At 42.0% G+C, this 20,953-nt stretch overlaps 1 protein-coding gene across 2 annotated transcripts in view; it reads right to left on the minus strand.

Annotated features, from left to right (window-relative positions):
• Nucleotides 1-14,693, minus strand: part of SHCBP1 (SHC binding and spindle associated 1) — a 37,271-nt gene extending 22,578 nt beyond the window's left edge. Inside the window, exons 1-6 of one of the 2 annotated variants that reach the window (XM_059876756.1) lie at nucleotides 14,561-14,680; nucleotides 10,225-10,340; nucleotides 9,922-10,089; nucleotides 9,635-9,750; nucleotides 8,044-8,252; nucleotides 3,089-3,181 (exon numbers count right to left, since the gene is read on the minus strand). In XM_059876756.1, coding sequence (XP_059732739.1) covers nucleotides 3,089-3,181; nucleotides 8,044-8,252; nucleotides 9,635-9,750; nucleotides 9,922-9,985 — 482 coding nt within the window. In that variant the 5' untranslated portion in view covers nucleotides 9,986-10,089; nucleotides 10,225-10,340; nucleotides 14,561-14,680. Of the gene's footprint in view, nucleotides 1-3,088; nucleotides 3,182-8,043; nucleotides 8,253-9,634; nucleotides 9,751-9,921; nucleotides 10,090-10,224; nucleotides 10,341-14,560 lie in introns of both variants that reach the window. The other variant, NM_001192579.1, reaches the window with a different exon arrangement.
• Nucleotides 14,694-20,953: the final 6,260 nt, after the last annotated feature.

The following is a 20,953-nucleotide window of genomic DNA, read 5'->3' on the forward strand; positions in this document are numbered from 1 at the left end:
TAGGCCAGAGCTTATTTTTTTTTTAATTAATTTATTCATTTAAATTGGAGGGTAATTTCTTTATAATATTGTGGTGGTTTTTGCCACATTGACATGAATCAGCCACGGGTGTACACGTATCCCCCTCACCCCATCCCAAACCCCCTTCTACCTCCCTCCCTATCCCATCCCTCTGGGTTGTCCCAGTGCACCACAGGCTTTGAGTGCCCTGCTTCATGCATCAAACTTGGACTGGTCATCTGTTTCACATGTGGTAATATACATGTTTCAATGCTATTCTCTCAAATCATCCCACCCTCACCTTCTCCCAGAGTCCAAAAGTCTGTTCTTTACATCTGTGTCTCTTTTGCTGTCTTACATATAGGGTCGTCGTCACCATCTTTCTAAATTCCATATATATGTGTTAATACACTGTACTGGTGTTTTTCTTTCTGTCTTACTTCACTCTGTATAATAGGCTCCAGTTTTATCCACCTCTGAAGAACTGACTCAAATGTGTTCTTTTTTATAGCTGAGTAATATTCCATTGTGTATAAGTACCAGAACTTTCTTATCCATTCGTCTGCCGATAGACATCTAGGTTGCTTCCACATCCTAGCTATTGTAAACAGTGCTGTGATGAACATTGGGGTACACGTGTCTCTTTCAATTCTGGTTTCCTTGGTGTGTAGGCCCAGCAGTTGGTTTGCTGGGTTGTGTAGGCCAGAGCTTTTTAACCTTGGCTGCTTATTAGAATCACTGGGGAACTTTTAAAAATACAGATACTCAGGTCCCCATCCAGACCAATTAAATTAGTCTCTAGAAGCAGAGGAGTATTTTTTTTTTTTAATTCCCTGGAGATTCTAATGTGCAGCCAAGGTTGTGCACTATTGCCTTAATGTCTTAACTTTGTCATGCTCTAAATAAGATAGGAGGACAAAAAAAGAAAACCACATCCTAAACAAATTTACATCAAATTACAGCGAGCATTTAAATAGTATTTAAGATGAATAAAAAATACTTTTTCCACTTTTCAAGTAAATGAATTAGGTGAAGCCTGAAAAGCAAGGATTTTGTCTGCTTTGGTTAATCCATACTCATTTAAAAATATTCTAAAAATCCATTTTGCAAACAAGAAACTGGGGAACCCAACCACTGACTGCTTGATCAGGTCTATTAAGTTATGGAGATTAAGACTCAAATTTTAAAATAAATTTCTTAGCACTTCCAATATCCATGCCATTCAGCTTATTTCTTCTCATTATAATGATGCTTCATAGTCTGAAAGTAATGAACCAATACCTGTGTCTCAGACCCATAACCTTTGAAGCAGAATGTTTTGAATTAGATAGGAAAAATATTTACTTCACAATGCAAAATCAAGACAATATAGTTTGGTTCCCTTTAGCTCTTGCCTGTGAATAGCTCTACTCCTGTCTTAGCCCAGGGACTTTTTAAAGAGTCTGTCTATATTTGATAACATTCTGGTTTCCCCATCAAGTCCCATAGTTTCTTCTCCGTAACTGAAAACAATTCCTCCCTTATGCTTTTCCATCTGCCAGTGAAGTATAAGATATGTATGTAAATAATTGCTTATTGTTTGAACATGTAAAGCTGTCAAATCAGAATATAGTATTTTCCAAATAAAGATCAAATTTGCCAGATACATGATATTCATCCACCATTATATTTCCCTTCAATCAAAACCAATCACTGCTCTTTAAGAACAAGTGTATCAAAACTAGAAAGTATGCAAGATTATTGAAAGTCTGGATTTTATTGACTACATTATGGAAAACTGGGAAATGAACAATGGAAAAATTGGAAAGGCTAAACAAAAATCATAGCCAATTTATGAAAATCTGAAATTAGACATTCATAATTCTAAACCAAGTAGAACTAACCTTAACCAAACTTCTCAGATATTTTTTACTTATGACTTACTATTTAAACCAAGGGAAACTTACTAAATCAAATCAGTTCTGCAGAAATGTAAAGAGTACTGCCTTATCTTATGTAACCACATCATCTTTTACACAGAGAAAAAAATTACCTTCTGCAATTTATTTTTGTCATGCAAGGTCTAATTTTATTCTTATTGCAGCACTGCCTATTAAATTACAGTGCACAAATATTAAAAAATTATCTGGTCTTATAGCACCATCTAGTGGAAACAACATTTAACAAAGTCCGTGCAGGACAATTACTCCGGTCGCATGGTTAATTCGGGGTATTTTTATAATGGAAGGGTTTTTCCCTACCAAAACATGATATATCAGAAGAATGTGTTTAGGTATTTTGTTTACTTCAGTATGTGTTATGTTTGTTTAGCTATTTTGGAAACTTTTATTCACCATCAATATTAACTATGCAGTATTTTTATCTGTAAAATAAGATTTAAGGAAAAGAACTTGATAAAATATCCTGAGGTAAATCTGTTTAGCTTAGTATGTTTTACTTAGAGTAAACCCCTGTCTTTAATTTCACTGTTTTTCAAACAATTATCTTTGAATTTGGTTCTTTTTAATATATGCTCAACTGAATTTTACTTAAATTCAAAAACGAGTAAGCTGTTAACTTACATGTTCTTGAATTCTCTGCTTTTAGATTCTAAAAACACTACAGGTAGGTTTATAAACACAAAGTAGGTTTCTCTGCACTTACACAAATTTCATTTAATAACTTGTCAATGGGTTATTAGAGAAGGCAATGGCACCCCACTCCAGTACTCTTGCTTGGAAAATCCCATGGGTGGAGGAGCCTGGTGGGCTGAAGTCCATGGGGTCGCTAAGAGTCAGACACGACTGAGCAACTTCACTTTCACTTTTCACTTTCATGCATTGGAGAAGGAAATGGCAACCCACTCCAGTGTTCTTGCCTGGGAATCCCAGGGATGGGGGGGGGGCGCCTCGTGGGCTGCCGTCTATGGGGTCGCACAGAGTCGGACACGACTGAAGCGACTTAGCAGCAGGAGCAACAATGGGTTATACTATTTGTCTCTGTCTGTAGGCCCCTGGAGTATATATACAGTATACACAAAACACGGGTTAAATTAAACTATAAATAGCTATTTTTTCCAACATGTTCAAGGCCACTAATAAATACTTACAATCTCAATCGAGGTTCAACACATCTGACAAAATAATCATATTCATCCTCCTCTTCTTCATCCCAACTCCTCCAAATGTTCTGATAGAAAAACCTGAAAAGTAAATCAGTATCACTCAATCACTGGCTCAAAATGTTAGAGGCGTAAGAGTAAATCAAACAAGTTTACCAAGTATGGTAGAGAAGAATGCATATTTGCTAATTTGACAATTGTGAGTCCCACAAGAACTTCTTTGGATTGGCTAAAGAAGTTTTTCTACAATATTGGTTCTGTTACGACCTTCTTTTTATCAGAAGAACTATTTGTTGACCATCTGAAACTTGGTGGAAAGTAGTGCCATTTGTCGGAGAAGGCAATGGCACCCCACTCCAGTACTCTTGCCTGGAAAATCCCATGAACAGAGGAGCCTGGTAGGCTGCAGTCCATGGGGTCGCTGGGAGTCGGACACGACTGAGCGACTTCACTTTCACTTTTCAGTCTCATGCATTGGAGAAGGAAATGGCAACCCACTCCAGTGTTCTTGCCTGGAGAATCCCAGGGACGGCGGAGCCTGGTGGGCTGCCGTCTCTGGGGTCGCACAGAGTCGGACACGACTGAAGCGACTTAGCAGCAGCAACAGTGCCATTTGTTTAGAAAAGACTGGGAGAGAAACAAGTTTGGGGCTAAAAATAAAGAGTTCTGTTTTCACTATGTTCAGGTTGAGATGCCTATTTGAACTCCAAGTGGATGACATCAAGAGTGCAGATGAATATACAGGACCTGAGCTCAAGAAAAAGGTCAAGGCTAGAGACATAAATCTGGAAGTTGTCAGCATATAGATGGCATTAAAGCAATAGATGAGATCATCCAGAGAATAAAGCAGGAGCTCTCAACTCTGGCTGCACGTTGGAGTCCCCTGGGAAGCCTTTAAAAATTGATTTGCAGCCCTATCCCAGACCAATAAATCAGAATCTCTTGGGTGGGAGACAGGAGAGAGAGTGTGCAGGATCCACATTTTTTTAAAGTATGTATCCATGATCCAGCTCTGACAATGCCAACTCCTGGCAATCTCATTTTGCCTCTGCTCTACCCACTTACTTCTCTGCTCTCCTGCACCCACTATACTGACACTGGATTATTTTAAAGCAAAATTCTGACATATCACTCATAAGTGTTTACTTTGTGCCTCTGAGATAAATCTTTATACAAAAAAGTTTTAATTACTTAATAACCAAGTATCCCCAGTGTTTCCTTTTCCTTAATTATCTCTTTCTTTCATTGTTGCTGCTGCTGTTTTATTTGGCTAATTCAAATCAAGATCCGAACAAAGGTCAGCCATTAAATTTAATTAAGTCACTTTTACTCTATAGACTATCCATCCTTCTTTTTCACCTTGCAATTTATTTAATAGTTTCCCATACTCTGAATTTTACTGATTGCACCCCCATGGGGTCATTTAACATGTTCTGTTTCCTTTATTTCTAGTAAACTGATAGTAAGAACTAGAGACTTGATCATCTTTAGGAAAGACTTTTTGGCAAGAATGCTTCAAGGGATATAATGTACTTTCATCACAAAGCACATGATACCTGGCCATCTCTATTTTATTATGGGTTGCAAACACTGATACTCTCATCATTCTTTCTTCATGTGCCAGATGGAATACTCCTATGAAGAAAAGTCCCAGGAGATTCTAATGTGTTTCCAAAGCTGATTAGAGAGAGATAAGAGTAGACAGCCTAGCCCTAAGCCCTGGGCTCTAATTTGAGTATGAGAGGAAGGACCAGCCAGGCCAAGATTACTTAAAAAAAAAGCAAGCCTGTGACATACCATCATAAGGTGGTGTCCCAGAAGCTGGGAGGAGAGGATATTAAGAAGATGAGAATGATCAAATAATTAGAATGTGACCAAGAGGTCAAGGCAAGATGAGATCAGAGGAGTGATGACTAGACATGAGAATATAGGTGACCTTAAGCACAATTTCAATACTGTAGAAGTAGAGGCGTGAGTGGAAAGCCAGTAAGTACAGACTGTATAACTGTCAAAAAGTTGAAAAGGAGGGAGCAGTGAAAATGAAGCTATCTTTGGATTCATGTTGATGTTTGACAGAAAACAACAAAGTTCTAGAAAGCAATTATCTTTCAATTAGAAAATAAAAATTTTTTTTAAATGAAGCCATTCTTTGAATTCTTATAGATTGGACTGCTAGTCTCTTCACCCTCTGGAGTCTATCTCTTAAAAACAAACAAAAAAAAAAATAAAACAAACCTGAGCGTGCCTTTGTGTGTGTGCACGCTAAGTCGCTTCAGTTGTGTCCGAGATTCTCCAGGCGAGAATACTGGAGTAGGTTGCCATGCCCTCCTCCAGGAGATCTTCCCGACCCAGGAATCGAATCCACATCTATTACGTCTCCTGCATTGGCTGGCGGGTTCTTTACCACAAGCACCAGCTGGGAAACCTGAGCATGCCTTTACTCAACCAAAAAACTCTTCTGGCTCCTTGTTGTCCTCAAAACAAAGTCCAAATTCCTGAAATTGGTGATATTAGATGGACTTACAGTCCACTTCTAGAGCACCTGTCTTGCCTTGGAGCCCCTATATGCAAACTTCCAATTTCACAAGCTCTTTCAAACCCGCTGTGACATGCTGGTCAGGCTGCCTTCCACTTTTTCCACCTGGTGAGCTTATATTTGGGCTTCCCTGGTGGCTCAGACGGTAAAAGAATCTGCCTTCAAGGCAAGAGACCTGGTTTCAACCCCTGGGTCAGGAAGATTCCCTGGAGAACGGAATGGCAACCCACTCCAGTATTCTTGCCTGGAGAATTCTATGGGCAGAGGAGCCTGGCAAGCTACAGTCCATGGGGCTGCAAAGAGTCAGACACAACTGAGCGACTAACACACAAGCTTATATTTACCCTTCATGACCCAGCTCAAATATCATCCTCACCAGCTCAGAACTGGGCAGTCACCTTTCATTCACATCTGCACTTCCACCAGTGTTTATCCTCTCGAGACAGAAACTTGGGAGTCATCCTTGCTTTCTCCCATATCCATTCCACCATCAAGTCTTAGCCATCCTACTTTCTCAATAAGCCTAATCGGTATTTGCTGTATCTCCACTCTAGTCCACTCTGTCTCTTAACTGGTCTCTCTACCTGTTCCCCCTCCATTTACTTTCTACACAGCAGCCAGAACGAAACTTTTAAATAAAAAGCTGATCACATTCTCCCTTGATTGAAAACCCTTCACGGGTTTCCCACTGCACTTGAAGACAAAAATGATTCATTGGCTAACAAATCCCTGCATCTTCTGACCCCTGATAACCTCTAAGCTGGTTTCCTAAGTCTCATCTATCACTGTCTACGTTCCAACCAATCTGGCCTTTCGGCTCCTTAAATTCAGAGCTGCCCAACATGTTTCTTCCTCCACCCTGCCGCAACAACTTTCATCTAGCCAACCCTTCAGACCCAAGTTCCAATACCATTTCCTCAGGAAGTAACCATATTACAGAAACCTGAGCTAGACTTAGAACACTCTAATCCCTCACAGCACTCACTGCAGCTTCCAATCACACGCATATCTTTATGTGATTATTTCATCAAGGTTCATCTCCCACATCAGACTGCCAATTCCCTGGTGATGGTGATTGTGTCTGTTTTGTGCACCACTCAAATCTCATCCTCAACTTAAGATGCAGCACTGAAATACTTACTGAATAAAATGAGCAAATGAAAACTCTCATAATCTAACTTTTTCTTGACTGTGATCAGAATCTGAGCCCTCAAAATGAAAAATAATTTAGCCAGGTTCTCCTTCAAATAATACTAATTCCAGATACTTGTCTTTCTACCAACTTCTATACCCGTAAGAGATTAACTCCCTGATTTCTAATTTCCTAAATGTATCAATTATCCCTTTACTTTCAAATGCCTCGTTGACAGCTTTTTTAAGTGAGAGAAACATAAGGAGTTATTTTGGCTCTGGACATAAGCCAGTTCTTTAGATTTATCTTGTTTGGCCTAATATTGAATACCTATGGTTAAATGCCCTTGAATACAATTAGAAATCTTCCATGAAGTGTCAGAGATAGGGTGCAAGACACTCTGCTTCTTTGTAGAGTATCAAATTAAGTTCAACAAAACCAGGTTAACTCACGAATGGTATAGAAACTGGAAATTACTTTTTGAACTACATAACACCAAGCAGCATTATTAACATGACCTTTATATTATCCAGTCTTCCAGTTTATGGAGGAATATAAGTCTACTTTCAAATAGCCAAAAATAAGCCTTCCTTAGTAAATATACTTATAAAAAGATGATTCAAAAAAACTATCTGTATCAGGAACTATCTGACAAAAAAGTCATCTGAAACTAAAGAAAACATGAGGTATGAGTTTTCCTTCTCATTTAAGGGACAAGGCATGCACCTGTACAAAGGGAAACCAACTCAGCCAAAAAAGGTTGAAAGGCACGCACATCGCCCCTAAGGATCCCAGAAGTGGCCTGAGAAAACATCTTCTTTGGCCAGACCCATCCTTGAAAACACTGTATGCTAGTCTTCTCAGTGCACAGGTGATGGTATATCATCTTCTTTCCTTTCCTTATATTTAAGTGTATCAACTATAGCCTTAGCATCCAGAATTTTTAAGGCAGTTTCTAAACATATACAAACCAAATTAAGAATCCCCTGTCTTTTGTTAATATTTGCGGACACTGAGAAAAGGCTATACAGGAATCCCTAGTACTATTTTTCTCAACTTTTCTGTAAGTCTGAAATTAGCTCAAAATGAAAATTTTAAACACTGAAATCATTCTTTAATTTAAAAAAGATCCCTCTATCTTTGAATATTTTAAAATATTGCAGTGACCAGGTTTACAGTTTGAGCTTTAAATCTAGGTATAATACAGACCAGAATTACAGCATTTCATCCAAAGTTTTTGGCCACAAGGTTACTTTTATCAACCTCTATTCCTACCTGACATGCTCAATTGCAAGTGCTGTCTGGTCAAATAATCCAGAATCATCAAACACCACCCACAGCTCCTGCAGGGGCAACCGGTATTCCTTCAGATCAAGGAGCTCTTTCATACACTCCAAAGTAAAAGCGCTCACTTGCGATTCACAGAGGTACGGATCGGCAAGCCTCACCACTGCCTTCAAAGCTGCGAAGTCTACGTCTGTGACCTGAAATTTAAAATGTGACTTAACATACGCAAATCAAAATTAAGGTGCATCTAAAACACTACTTACAGCTTGATTTCTTTTTTAAAGCATGAAATGGGAGTGGCGAGCCTTCTTCCATAAGGACAAACAGAACAGACCTGGCTTGTACCCACATGTAGCTGACATTGTAATTGAAGTGACAAACAAATAAGGTGGCAACAAGTATGAGACAAAGAATAAGTAGCAGGGGTGGTGGTCTGGTTTTACTGGGAGGGTTGGGGAAGTCACTTTTGAGCTGGGATGAAAAGGAAGCAGCTGTTTCAAGAGCAGGAAAGATGAAAAGGCCCTGAGGCAGAGATGAGGTTGGCAGATGGAAGAGCAGAGAAGCAGTTTTTCTTGCTGGAACAAAAGGAAGGAAATGAGGTAGGGGCAGCAGGAAGGGACAGGAGAGGCAAGATGAGGACAGGAAGGGCACTGAAGGAACTTGGCTTTTACGTGTTATCTAACAATGAGAGGCCAGAAAGCCAAAACCAGACCTCTAGTATATTCGATGCATGAGAGGAATGCAGGGGAATGGCACATTTCTCTTTTAACATAATGATTTTGGCTGCTTTTAGAGAACTGAGGTATGTTGAGGGGAGGGCGTTACTATCATGATCAACTTAATGGCCTGAACTGCAACCAAAGGTATTACCATAATCCAAAATTTAAACATCCATGAGCAGCAGCTGCAGGCAAACCACTGCCTCATATAGAGCCACTGTAGGATGTGATGTCATTTTCTAAAGGGGCTGCAGGTTCAAGCTGTACTCACACTCCCTGCTTTACCATTTTAGTTTAATAGGTTTTTTTTGGTGGTTCAGTTAACAAACACTGAGAAAAATTCACAGCTGTAAGTAGAGTGCAAATTTAATGTAAAAGGCCCAGCCAGTTGAAAAATAAGACTGTTTTTACTTTCTGCAGTGGAAGATAATATCAATAGGTTAACTACATACTTACAAATCTGTTAGGCAAAAAATAGCCTAGTTTTAAAATGCCTACTTGTTTTGAGCTACTTTAATGGGCTATAACTAAGAAGAAAAAAAATTAATTCAAACCCCACTGATTTTATAATTAGGCATCTTATTTTTTAAATGATCTCAAGTACCTCCCCCACTACATAGGTTTCTAGTCCGTTTTCCTCTTTTAAAGGACGGTGAAACTTAAACCACCCCAATTCCCTCTTCAGTTGCCTTTAAAATTTGCAGAACACTTCTTACACCACAGCAATTAGATGTGAAAAAACATGCCATTTTTCAATCAGCTCATAAATCTTAATTAAAAATAAGCACTTTGGTTATAACAGTCTGAGGGAAAGTGTTTTTAGGTAGAGATAAATGTCTTAACAACAGAATTAAATTTACCTCAACTAGCACCTCAAACACATTAGTCTGCCAGACTGCCCGCCATCCAGATGGTTCAAGGACCTTCTCTAAGAACTCAGCTGTGAATTCTTTTACCTCAGAGGCCTTGCAGTCAGCTACAAACAAATTAAACACAGTAAGAATTGAGACAGCATAAAGCAGAGAGAAGTTAAATAAATCCTTGTAAGTCTACTTTCTCAGAACCAGCAATGGCAGTCTGAGGAACTGAGACAATCTACCTGTAGATTAAAAGATAAAAGAAGCAAAAAAAAAAAGGACCTACTCACCTAAAATGTAATCTTGATAAGCTCTGAATCGCTCATAGAACAAAAGTTGACTTGTCTGGAACATTTCTGGGAAATGAGTTTTTCCTTCCGGCACAAAGCTTTGTAAGCTACTACCTGGTTTAGCACGATCACTACAATCGCTGCATGAATCTTCATTTTCAAACAAACCTAAGAGAGCAACAAAAACAGTCAGGCGCAACTATCCCAGATACCTCAAATGCTTATCAACTGCTATTTTCATATATTTGCTTAGAAATTTCAAATAAAATATAAACAAGGATTTGGATATAATGCTTTACTTACCTCTATCACTATCAAAAAATTTTTTTTCTAAATTTAAAAATATCTCAAAACTCAAGTTTTACTTCAAAACAGTTAAGAACTTAAAATCTTCCATGGGTTAGGTTTTTGTTGCTGTTCTGTGAGGCAAAGAAAGAGGGTTGTTTTTTAATTCAGTGGAAATCACCCAGGTTCTCCTTCAGAAGATATAGCTATGATTATTACTAGAGCTAGAGAGGAAGAAAAACAATGACAAACCTAGGCAGTGGATTAAAAAGCGGATACATTACTTGCCTACAAAGGTCCATATAGTCAAATGGTTTTTTCAGTAGTCATGTATGGATGTGAGAGCTGGACAAGAAAAAAGGCTGAGTGCAGAAGAATTGATGTCTCTGAACTGTGGCGCTTGAGAAGACTCTTGAGAGTCCCTTGGACAGCAAGGAGACCAAACTAGCCAATTCCAAAGGAAATCAACCCTGAATATTCATTGAAGGACTGATGCTGAAGGTGAAGCTCCAATACTTTGGCCACATGATGGGAAGAGCCGACTCACTGGAAAACACCCTGATGCTGGGGAAGATTGAAGGCAGGAGAAGGGGATGATGGAGGATGAGATGGTTGGATGGCATCACTGGCTCAATGGACATGAGTTTGAGCAAACTCTGGGAGATGGTGAAGGATAGGAAAGCCTGGTGTGCTGCAGTCCATGAGGTCGCAAAGAGTCAGACACAACTGAGCGACTGAACAACAGCAAAGCAACTCATAATGGTCAAATATCTTACAGTCATTAAAAAAAAAAAATTCCATAAAGCTGTATTAAATGTAGAGGTGGTTTCCAATATGTCATCTCAAAACAAGTTGAAACTTCCCTTTAATTTCTACAATATCACCTGTCAATACCATTCAATAAACATGGATATGCATTCTTAATAATGCATATCTATCTCTTTTATACTTTAACAAAACTTTATTACACAAAGACTCTGAGCAATCAAGCCTTGTCACTGGCCCTGGATTGAATTCTCCTCCTCTGGAGGCCAAGAATCCAGGTGTCTTTTGTGGTTCAGCAGACACCTTTCATCTTGGGGGCCCGTCGGGGATTCTTTAGGACAGGGTAAGGATGCTTGGAGCTCTAGTTCTTTGTTCTCCTAGCGACCATGTTTTCTGCTATACTTTACTAACTCTACAGTGTGCTTGTGTGAATGAATGACACGCCCTGCACGAATCAAGTGAGGAGCCCTGTTCTGCGGTTCCCCGGTGACCTCATAGGGCTTATGGCAGGGGGTTTATACCGACTTGCCAATGGACTCCCCTGGTAGCTCAGATGGTAAAGCGTCTGCCTACAATGCAGGAGACCCAGGTTCAATCCCTGGGTCAGGAAGATCTCCTGGAGAAGGAAATCGCAACCCACTCCAGTATTCTTGCCTGCAAAATCCCATGGATGGAGGAGCCTGGTAGGCTACAGTCCATGGCTAAAGTCCATGGGGTCCATCGCAAAGAGTCAGACGTGACTGACTTCACTTTCACTTACTTCACCAAAGCTACTAGTTCTTCCTCATTAATTTCAGTGCCTATGTCTAACGAAAGGATTAGAAAATGCTAATCGAATTAGGTTTGGGCTGTATGTAATTATGTTTCACAAGGCATGATTGAGCCAGTGGCATATCTAATTCTGTGTAATATGATGTTTTTAACAGACAAAATTACCACTATAATAAATAAACATGCTGAGGATAGCATTTAGATCAGCTAAGTCCTTTCCAGTGGTTTCAGGAAGGTTATCTGAGACTTTTAGCAGGAGTCTCTTTCTCTTCCCCCATCCCTTATATTTCTCCCTTCCACTTCTTTGCCCAGTTTAGGGCACCAGAATTATGCGACCCCACAGACTGTAACAGGGAAGAACAAATCTGACTCCATATTGGATCTGTTTCTTGTACTTTAATCTTTGTATTCTATTACTTTTGATACAAGTTAAGAATGTTGCCTATAGCCTGAAATAGACAGGATAGCCCATTCTCAAGGCTCTGACCTTTAAAGGTAAAACAACTTTCCCCCATTCATATACAGATAAAATGTTGCAGAACAAAGAATAACATTTGCTTTGTTGAAGGTTTAAAGAAACATCATGACTTGACCTACCTTAACAGCTGCAAGAATAAAGGCTTCTGAAACAAAGTGTGCAACAACCAGCCACACCCTCTCCCCTTTCAGTATAAAGGAAAGCTGAATTCTAACTTTGGCAAGATGGTTCTTTGGGACACTAGTCCACATCCTCTCGGTCTGCTGGCTTTCCAAATAAAGTCACTATTCCTTGTGCCAACAACTCCTCTCTCAATTTATGGGCCTGTGGTGCAGAGAGCAGGGAGTGAGTTTGGACTTGGCAACAAGACAACCAAGATGTACTCTAGGGTTTCCTGCTCATAGACACCAATGCACCTGAGCTTCAGAGGACATACATACCTTATCAAATGCGTGAAAATCTCTCTGAACCTCGGGAAGATGAAACTAGAATGCCAGCTTCAATTACGAGAATAAACTATTTCACACCATCCATCACATACATAACATAGATATGTTTTTTAAAGAAATAATACATCATCTCACACCCATTAGGTGACTATTATTCAAAAAACAATGAGAAGCTACCAAGAAAACAAGTGTTGTCAAAGATGTGGAGAAATAGGAACCCTTGTGGACTGTTGGTAGGCATGTAAAATGGTATAGCCACTATGGAAAACTTATGGTGATTCTTCAAAAATAAAAATAGAATTACCATATGACCCAGCAATTTAAAGCAGGGTCTCCAAGAGATATTTGTACATGCATGTTCACAGCTAAAACTATTTAGCTTTAAAAAAGGAAGAAATTTATGATTATGCTGGATAAACATTAGGCTGAGTGAAATAAGCCAGTCAGTCACAGAAAGACAAATACTGTGTAATTCCACTGATATGAGGTTACTTAAAGTAGTCAAAACCATAAAGGCAGAAAGTTTAATGGTAGTTGCCAAGGGCTGGGGAGAGGGGCGAATGGGGAGTTGTTATTCAAAAGGTATAGAGTTTCAGTTTACAAGATGAAAAGAATCATAGTAACAGATGGTGGTGATGGCTACACAACAATGTGAATGTGTTTAATACCACTTAACTGTACACTTAAAACTGGTTAGGTACTCAGTGGTTAACCAACTCTGCCACCCCATGGTCTGTAGCTTGCCAGGCTGCTCTATCTATGTGATTTTTCAGACAAGAATACAAGAGTGGGTTGCCATTTCTTATTCCAGGTTATCTTCCCAACCCAGGGATTGAATCCACATCTAAAATGGTTAAGATGGTAAGTTTTATGTTATGTGTGTTCAGAGCCAATTTGAAATACTTTTCACACATTATTTCACTTAATCTTCACACTTAGCAGCACTACTACCTGTTTTGCAGATGAGAAAACTGAAGTCACCTGACTGTTGCCAGATCACAAAGAGGGGTGAGTAGTGGAATTAAGTCCCACTTAAGGTTTTCTCACTTCTCCAGGACTCTTTCCACTACACAATACAACTGAAAATGTTAAAGTAAAAGACTGAACCACCTTAAAATATCAGGGGGAAAAAACGGAGTCTCCATGAAGAGACAGAAAGAACTATAAATTAGAGCTGGGTTCATTGTAGACAGATGGAAAAGCGTCTGTCTACAATGCAGGAGACCTGGTTCGGTCCCTGGATCGGGAAGATTCCCTGAAGGAAATGGCAACCCACTCCAGTACTCTTGCCTAGAAAATCCCATGGATGGAGAAGCCTGGTGCAGGCTACTGCCCATGGGGTCACAAAGAGTCGGACACGACTGAGCGACTTCACTTTCACTTTCTATTTTTTTACACTGTGTCACAAATTGGCTCCCCTACCTTTGGGCACGTCACCTGCTCTCAATGCTCAGTACTGCTATCTAGGCCAAGCGTCCAAGCTTCTTTTCTTCCGGGAAAGGGGATAGTGGTACGTGGTCTCCTTTGAGACGCAAATAAAAAATATGCGTCCACTCTAAACACACAAACTCGCGCACAAAACCGGGGCGGTGGGGGTGAGGGCGGAGCGGCGCGGGGTGGGGAGACACCCAGACAGCAAGAGTAGGGATCTCCACCCAGCCCAAGTCCCTCCAGTCTCAGGGAAGCTGAGGCCAGATTGGGCGAGGAGGAGAGGTGTTCTGGGTGCCTCCCGATTCGACGTCCGGAGAGTGGGTCGGGGCCTCGCCCAGTCACAGCCGCCACCCAGGCCAACCGCCTGCGGCCCAGGCGCCCTCGGAGAGTCCCCACGCCCCCAGCGCTGCCGACACGGTCTGTCGCAGACGGCGGCTCCTCCCGCACGGCAGGTGCTCACCTTTCTCCAGGCGCTCCAGCTCCTCGTCGGTCGCCCAGCCAGGAAGCTCGGGCTCCGGCGCCATCGCTTCCGACCCCAGGCCACCACCAGCCAGCAATCCCTCAGCCATTTCAAATTTCCGCGGGCGGCCTCCCTGCCCAGTAATGTGATGACGCAGCCGCTTCTAATTGGATAGTGGGCCGAGGCCCTCGGACCAATTAAAGGAAGGCTGGCGTGGCCCGGGTAGCCGCACGAGCCCCGCCCCCTTCAGCCTCCACCCGCCCTGGAGGGGAGTGTCTGGGCTCTATCTACTGGCCCGGTGGACTGCTGTTCTCGTCCAAGATCTTGCTCTTTTTGTTTACTGGGGTGAACTTGTATGAAGTTAAATTAGAACATAATTTGGGATAATTTCCGAAAAACTAACAAGCCATACATGGAATGGGGTAGAGTGGAAAAGGCACTGGCTTGAGAGTCAAAAAACAGTATTTAGACTTGTTTTTTCCATTATTACCACTTCACCTCTCAGAAAAGCATCTTCAATTCTAATTATATATTGACCTAGATGGTTCCAAACCTTTCACCACCAAAAGTCTGTTGCTCTCTGGCTTTCTCTTTCCCCTTCTCTTTCTTTGACTATCTACACATAGAGGATATTTTCAAAAAATATAAAATTATATTTAGTATGTAAAAGTATGTTTTACCTACATTTATTAATCAACAACAGATATAACCTCCAAGGATAAGAGCTAACATTTATTGAGTACTGTGTGCAAGACACCTTTCTGCATATTTTACAGTGTCTTATTCAATCTTCAAAACTATCCTATGAGAAAAGAAATTTTACTATTCCCATTTCACAGATGAGGAAGTGGAGTCATCAAGAAAATAAGCAGTGCCCAAGTTAACCCAGCAAAGCCAGTATAGCAACCAGTCAAATTCCTGAATCCACCCTTTAATGGCTCTGCCAGATCATTACTAGTCAGAGTTGAGATGGCCAGCAAGAGCAGGGGTTACTAGAACACCAGGAAGGGTGAGACCCACAGAAGGACAAGGGCCTGGTCATGACAGTGTTATTACAGTGAAGACATTTCCACTCACTGCCTTTAAGGAAAACCTTGGGCTAAAGTCTCTCAGATTCCTCACAGCTGAAATGAAATGGAACCAGAAGAGGTGACTGTAAAAACCTGCACTTAATTCAGCTAGCTTTTCCAGAAAACAAGATTTCTTTGACTCTCATGTACAAAGTCTGACCTTCCATTTATTTGTTCACTGAACAGATACTTATTGAGCACCACAAGGGGAAAACACATAAAACAATAAAATCAAGACTAGCATCAGGCCTTGAAGACTAAGTTATCTTTCTCATAAGTCTCCTTTTAACCTACTGCCACAAACCCCACAAGTGGAGGGATTTCTACTCACCCACCCCTGTCTCTGCTGGAGACAACATAGTTCTCTCCTTGTCCAATTATAGAATATTTCACCAGCCCTCAAGATATTGCTTCTGGAAAAAATCTTGGAAATGAACATGTGGCCACAGGGTCAGATGAAACACCTGTGTTGCTGCAGACTCCATAAAGGACAAATCATTTATTAAACTGGATACATTTCCTGTGCAACCTATGCTTGCATGGATTATATGGAAGGTTTTTAGAGTTTTCCCCTAAATGGAGACCTTTCAGGAGCACACATGTCTTGGGGGTTTGCTTTCCCTGCCCCCTCCCCCTTATCCAGACGAAAGGGTTTTTTAATTCTTTTTTTCCAGTCTCTCTATCTGCAGCCCATCTCAGCCTTCCATCTGCCTTAGGTGGGGTGGAACCCATTATTCCCAGTCTTTTTTATATCTTCAGTCTCTTTCTTGGCACTAGGTCCTTAGACTCTGTCTACACAGGGGCTCAAAACTTACTGCTCTCTCCTAGAAACTTCCAAAGCCCAACTGAAGTCTTGAGATACTACCTCTATACTTTCTTTCTGGATAGCACTAAATCATTCCTGTTGCAGCAAAATAGAAATGAGTGAACAGCCTTTGGCACATACCAGCCAAACAGGCCTACAAGAGTTAAACAATCTTGGTTAGTCTTTAGCTGTTACTACCAACAAACGCTTGTAGCTGGACTTGTCCTTCACAAAGAAAACTACTCTCGGACTCCATATAGATTATATTTGCACCTGGCATTCGTGTCCCCCTACACTCTCTTGTAGCATTCTGCATTTCAAAAAGAAGGACATAAGCGGAAAACTTCAGGGTCACCAGACCTGGTTGTTGAGTTGCCTGATGCCAGCTGTGGCCATTTTGAAACCTTACAAAAGAAAGAAAGAAAAAAAAGAAATCACAGACTTCAGGAGGATATAAACCTCTCCTTATTCCTGAGAAGAGGGGCACAGTTCTTGAGGCGCTAGCCTGCTGTGTTTCCCTTTTGCCTGGCAAAAATAATAAAGCTACTCCTTCCTATTTCCTCCAAACTCTTGTCTCCATATTTCTATTTGGCATCAGTAGACAGGGAACCAAGATTTTGGCAACACCCCGGGTAGAGCATTTTCTCTCCTGCTTTCTTAATGGCCAGTAGCTTCCCCCAGAGGCCCACGGTCCCTCGCTCCCATCAGCCTCCGCCCGCAGCAGCACTCACCGTCCAGCACCCCCGCTCCATAGTCCTTCCTCCGGTGGCCTCGGGGCCCTTGCTCTCCTGGTCCTCCTTCCTGCCTCATTCCTCTTCCTCCGCCTCAGATTCCCTGAACACAGGGGGCTCCCAAGGGCACTATCCTGAGTCTGTCTTCCTCAGGGGGTAACTCAAGTGAGTGAAGAAGGCCATGTGTGGACTCTAGCACTCACTTCAAGCTCATAGGAAAGCGCATGTGCTAATTCACTTGACAAATAATAAATATAGAGACTATAGATTGTGTGCCAGACACTGATCTAGGCTCAAGGGGAGCAGGGGCAAACCAGACAGACAAGGTCCTGCCTGCGCGGAGTTCACAGCCTGGTGGAGATACACAACGAACAAATAAAAAAACTCAATTATGAGAGATACTACTAATAAAATTCAGTGATGTGATAGAGAATGATGAATGGAGAAGACAGATTCAGAATTTTATGTGAAAATGCCTGATTTTAAGCTGTTGCTGCTGCTGCTGCTGCTGTCACTTCAGTCGTGTCTGACTCTGTGGGACCCCATAGACGGCAGCCCACCAGGCTCCCCCGTCCCTGGGATTCTCCAGGCAAGAACACTGGAGTGGGTTAGCAACTTAAAAAAAAAAAAAAAAAATTAAGGTTTTTTTTTTTTAATGTGGACCATTTTTAAAGTCTTTTTTGAATTTGTTACAATATTGTTTCCATTTTATGATTTTTGGTTTTTCGGCTGTGAGGCATGTTCAATCTTAGCTCCCCGACCAGGGATTGAACCTGCACCCCCTGCTTTGGAAGGTGAAGTCTTAATCACTGGACCGCCAGGGAAGTCCCACAACTTTTTAAAATGTAGACACTATGCAACCCTGAAAAACCTTATTTCCTAGACAAAATTTGGCCCACAGCCCACTAGATTGCAATCTGTCTTCTAAGCCCCAAGTTCTCAAAGTATAGTCCAGGGACCAGGAGCTTGTTAGAAATGCAGAGTTTCTCCCCTATCCCCAGATCTGCTGGATTGAAATCTGTGTTTCAGCAAGATCCCCAGTCCTCGAGCAACACCATTCATATTGGCTACAAAGATCTTCGAACCTGAGTTCTCTACTGTGGCTATTTCAGTTTTCATTTCCTGCTGAAAAATTTGACTTGGAATTCTCGTTCACCGTCATGTTCATTATGCTCCAAAGCCAAGAGCAGCCCATCCCAGTGTATTAGGCTCTAATCCCATCACACTCTCCCTGCCACGGCCTCCTGTGACCATCACCATCTCCCATGCAGGCTGTCGAGATGGCATTTGGGAAGCCACCACATCTGAGAAGACTCATTCACCCTCTCACCTGCTTCAGAGTTAATTGCTCACCTCTCACTGCTCCTAGGGAAGCAGGGGGCCCCTAGGACCCTGCAGATGTCTCAACACAGTGCCAGGCTGGCCAGACAGGTGACAGAAAGGAGAGAACGGGGCACCGGTGCCAGTCCCATAGGATGTGATGGGTATGGACCCCATGTTGCTTGTCATCCAATTGAAGCCAGAAGTCTAGATTTTTATAAGAAATTTCCCATATTAAAAAGTTGGCAACTAATTTTTAAAAACTTAAAACACTGTGCCAGCCAAATAAAACATATCTGCAGACCACCAGTTTGCAACTTCTGAGGCTTCGTCTACTTGTGACATTTTGTCAGAGGCTGTGATTCTTTGAAGGCAAGTACCATGTCATATTCATTGTTGTATTGCTGGTGCCTACGACTAAACTTCACTTAGTAAAGGGACAAACTAAATTAACACTCCTCCTTTTATATATATTTCATGCATAGTGTAATATTACTATGGCATTAGCCAAAGGCTCAGATTTAGAGCCATTTCTGGGCCAATTCTGCTGCTTCTGCCCAGAGACTCCCTACCCAGAACCACAGATTCAACGTTACTACCATTACCTAAGTCAAGGTCAGCGAATGCTGCTTGTATCAGGGGCCCTCTGTCCCCAAACAGCTCCCCCAGGACAGAAACACTCTGAAGTGTGCAGCTCAGGGCTTTGATTCCTGGGGGACAGAAGCCCAGCAGAACCCCCCCACTGCCCCACTTTAGAATGTGTCCGCGCATCCATATGAATGGGTTTCCGAGTGCAGACAAGGACCAAGACACATAATGAAACAAAATTTTTTTTTGGCTGTGCCGGGTCTTCGTTGCTGTGTGGGCTTTTCTCTAGTTGTGGAGAACGGGGACAACTCTCTAGTTGTGGTTCGTGGGCTTCTCATTGTGGTGGCTTCACTTGTAGAGCATAGGCTCTAGACACGTGGGCTCAGCAGTTGCTGCTCCCAGGCTCTAGAGCAGAGGCTCAGTAGTTGTGGTGCTTGGGCTTAGTTGCTCAGTGACGTGGGGGATCTTCCTAGATCAGGGTGGAACCGGTGTCTCCTACATTGGCAAGTGGATTCTTTACCACTAAGCCACCAGGAAGGCCCCATGGTGCCAATCCTGAACATCATCAGAGAGGGGTGGGGAAAGCGCCCAGATCCTGGGAGGGGTGCTACAGGGGGAGGCCGGTCCCTCCACCTGGAGTTGTGGGGAGCTCCACGTGGGCCTGGGGTGGGCAGGTAGCCCATGATATCCAGAGAGAGGAGAGGTGCTAGGCCTCTACTATTCTGATCTGAGAGTCTGGGGCTCTCATTGACAAAAACAAAAACGAAGAACAAAACCAGGCCCCAATTTTGGCTTGTATTTTCCACTAGAGGGCAGCTTAAGCTTTCAAAAGAAAAGAAATCTTTAGCAACTTGGTAAAGCAGGGACGGAGGAGCCTGGTGGGCTGCCATCTATGGGATCGCACAGAGTCGGACATGACTGATGCGAGTTAGCAGCAGCAGCAGCAGAGCATTGAGAAGTCCTTTCAGCGTTTCTTCTGGAGCCTCTGGGCCTTGTGGAAGGCTGCAGCGATTAGAAGGGAACCAATAACTTCTTACCTCACAGAACCCACAGTCTGTTTAGGGGAGAGACATATTAAGCAAAAGAATACCTGGTGAATATAGTCAGACCTGGGATAAACGGCACGAAGGAGACAGAATCTTAGGCAGGGCCCTCTTTGAGGGGTACTGAGCTAAAACCTTCAGGATAAGACAGAAACAGCCATTGGTGGGAGGTGGAGGGGGACTCAGGAAGAAGTGCAAATTCAGGAAGGAAAGTGGGGTGACTCAGGAAGACAAGACCCCCAGTTCTAGAAGCCTTGAGACAGAAGAAAGTTTGGCATGTTCCAGAAACAGAAAAAGCATCTTAACTGTGATGTTGGATATATCAATCTACACAGGTGATAAAATTGTATAGAATTTAATACACACACACACACACATGATGAGCACAAGTAAAACTATGGAAATCTGATTAAGGTCAGTGAATTGTATCAGTGTCCCTGGTATTCTATATTCTATATTATATTATAGCTTTGAAACTGTTCAGTTCAGTTCAGTTCAGTCGCTCAGTCATGTGGACACTTTGCGACCCCATGAACTGCAGCACGCCAGGCCTCCATGTCCATCACCAACTCCTGGAAATGTTACTATTGGAGAAAACCCTGGTCTCCCACGTTGCGGGCAGACGCTTTAACCTCTGAGCCACCAGGGAAGCCCCAGTGAAGAAAACAGGGTAATGTATTTATTCAACCTGAGGAGAAACCAGAGTATTCATTTCTTTGTTCACACCAATATTATTGTTAAGAATAAATTACATAAATAAAAATATACCCTTTTAAAGTATACACTTCTAATGGGGTCGCACAGAGTCAGACACGACTGAAGCGACTTAGCAGCAG

Source organism: Bos taurus, chromosome 18 (genome assembly GCF_002263795.3).
Source record: "Bos taurus isolate L1 Dominette 01449 registration number 42190680 breed Hereford chromosome 18, ARS-UCD2.0, whole genome shotgun sequence".
NCBI lineage: Eukaryota > Metazoa > Chordata > Mammalia > Artiodactyla > Bovidae > Bos > Bos taurus.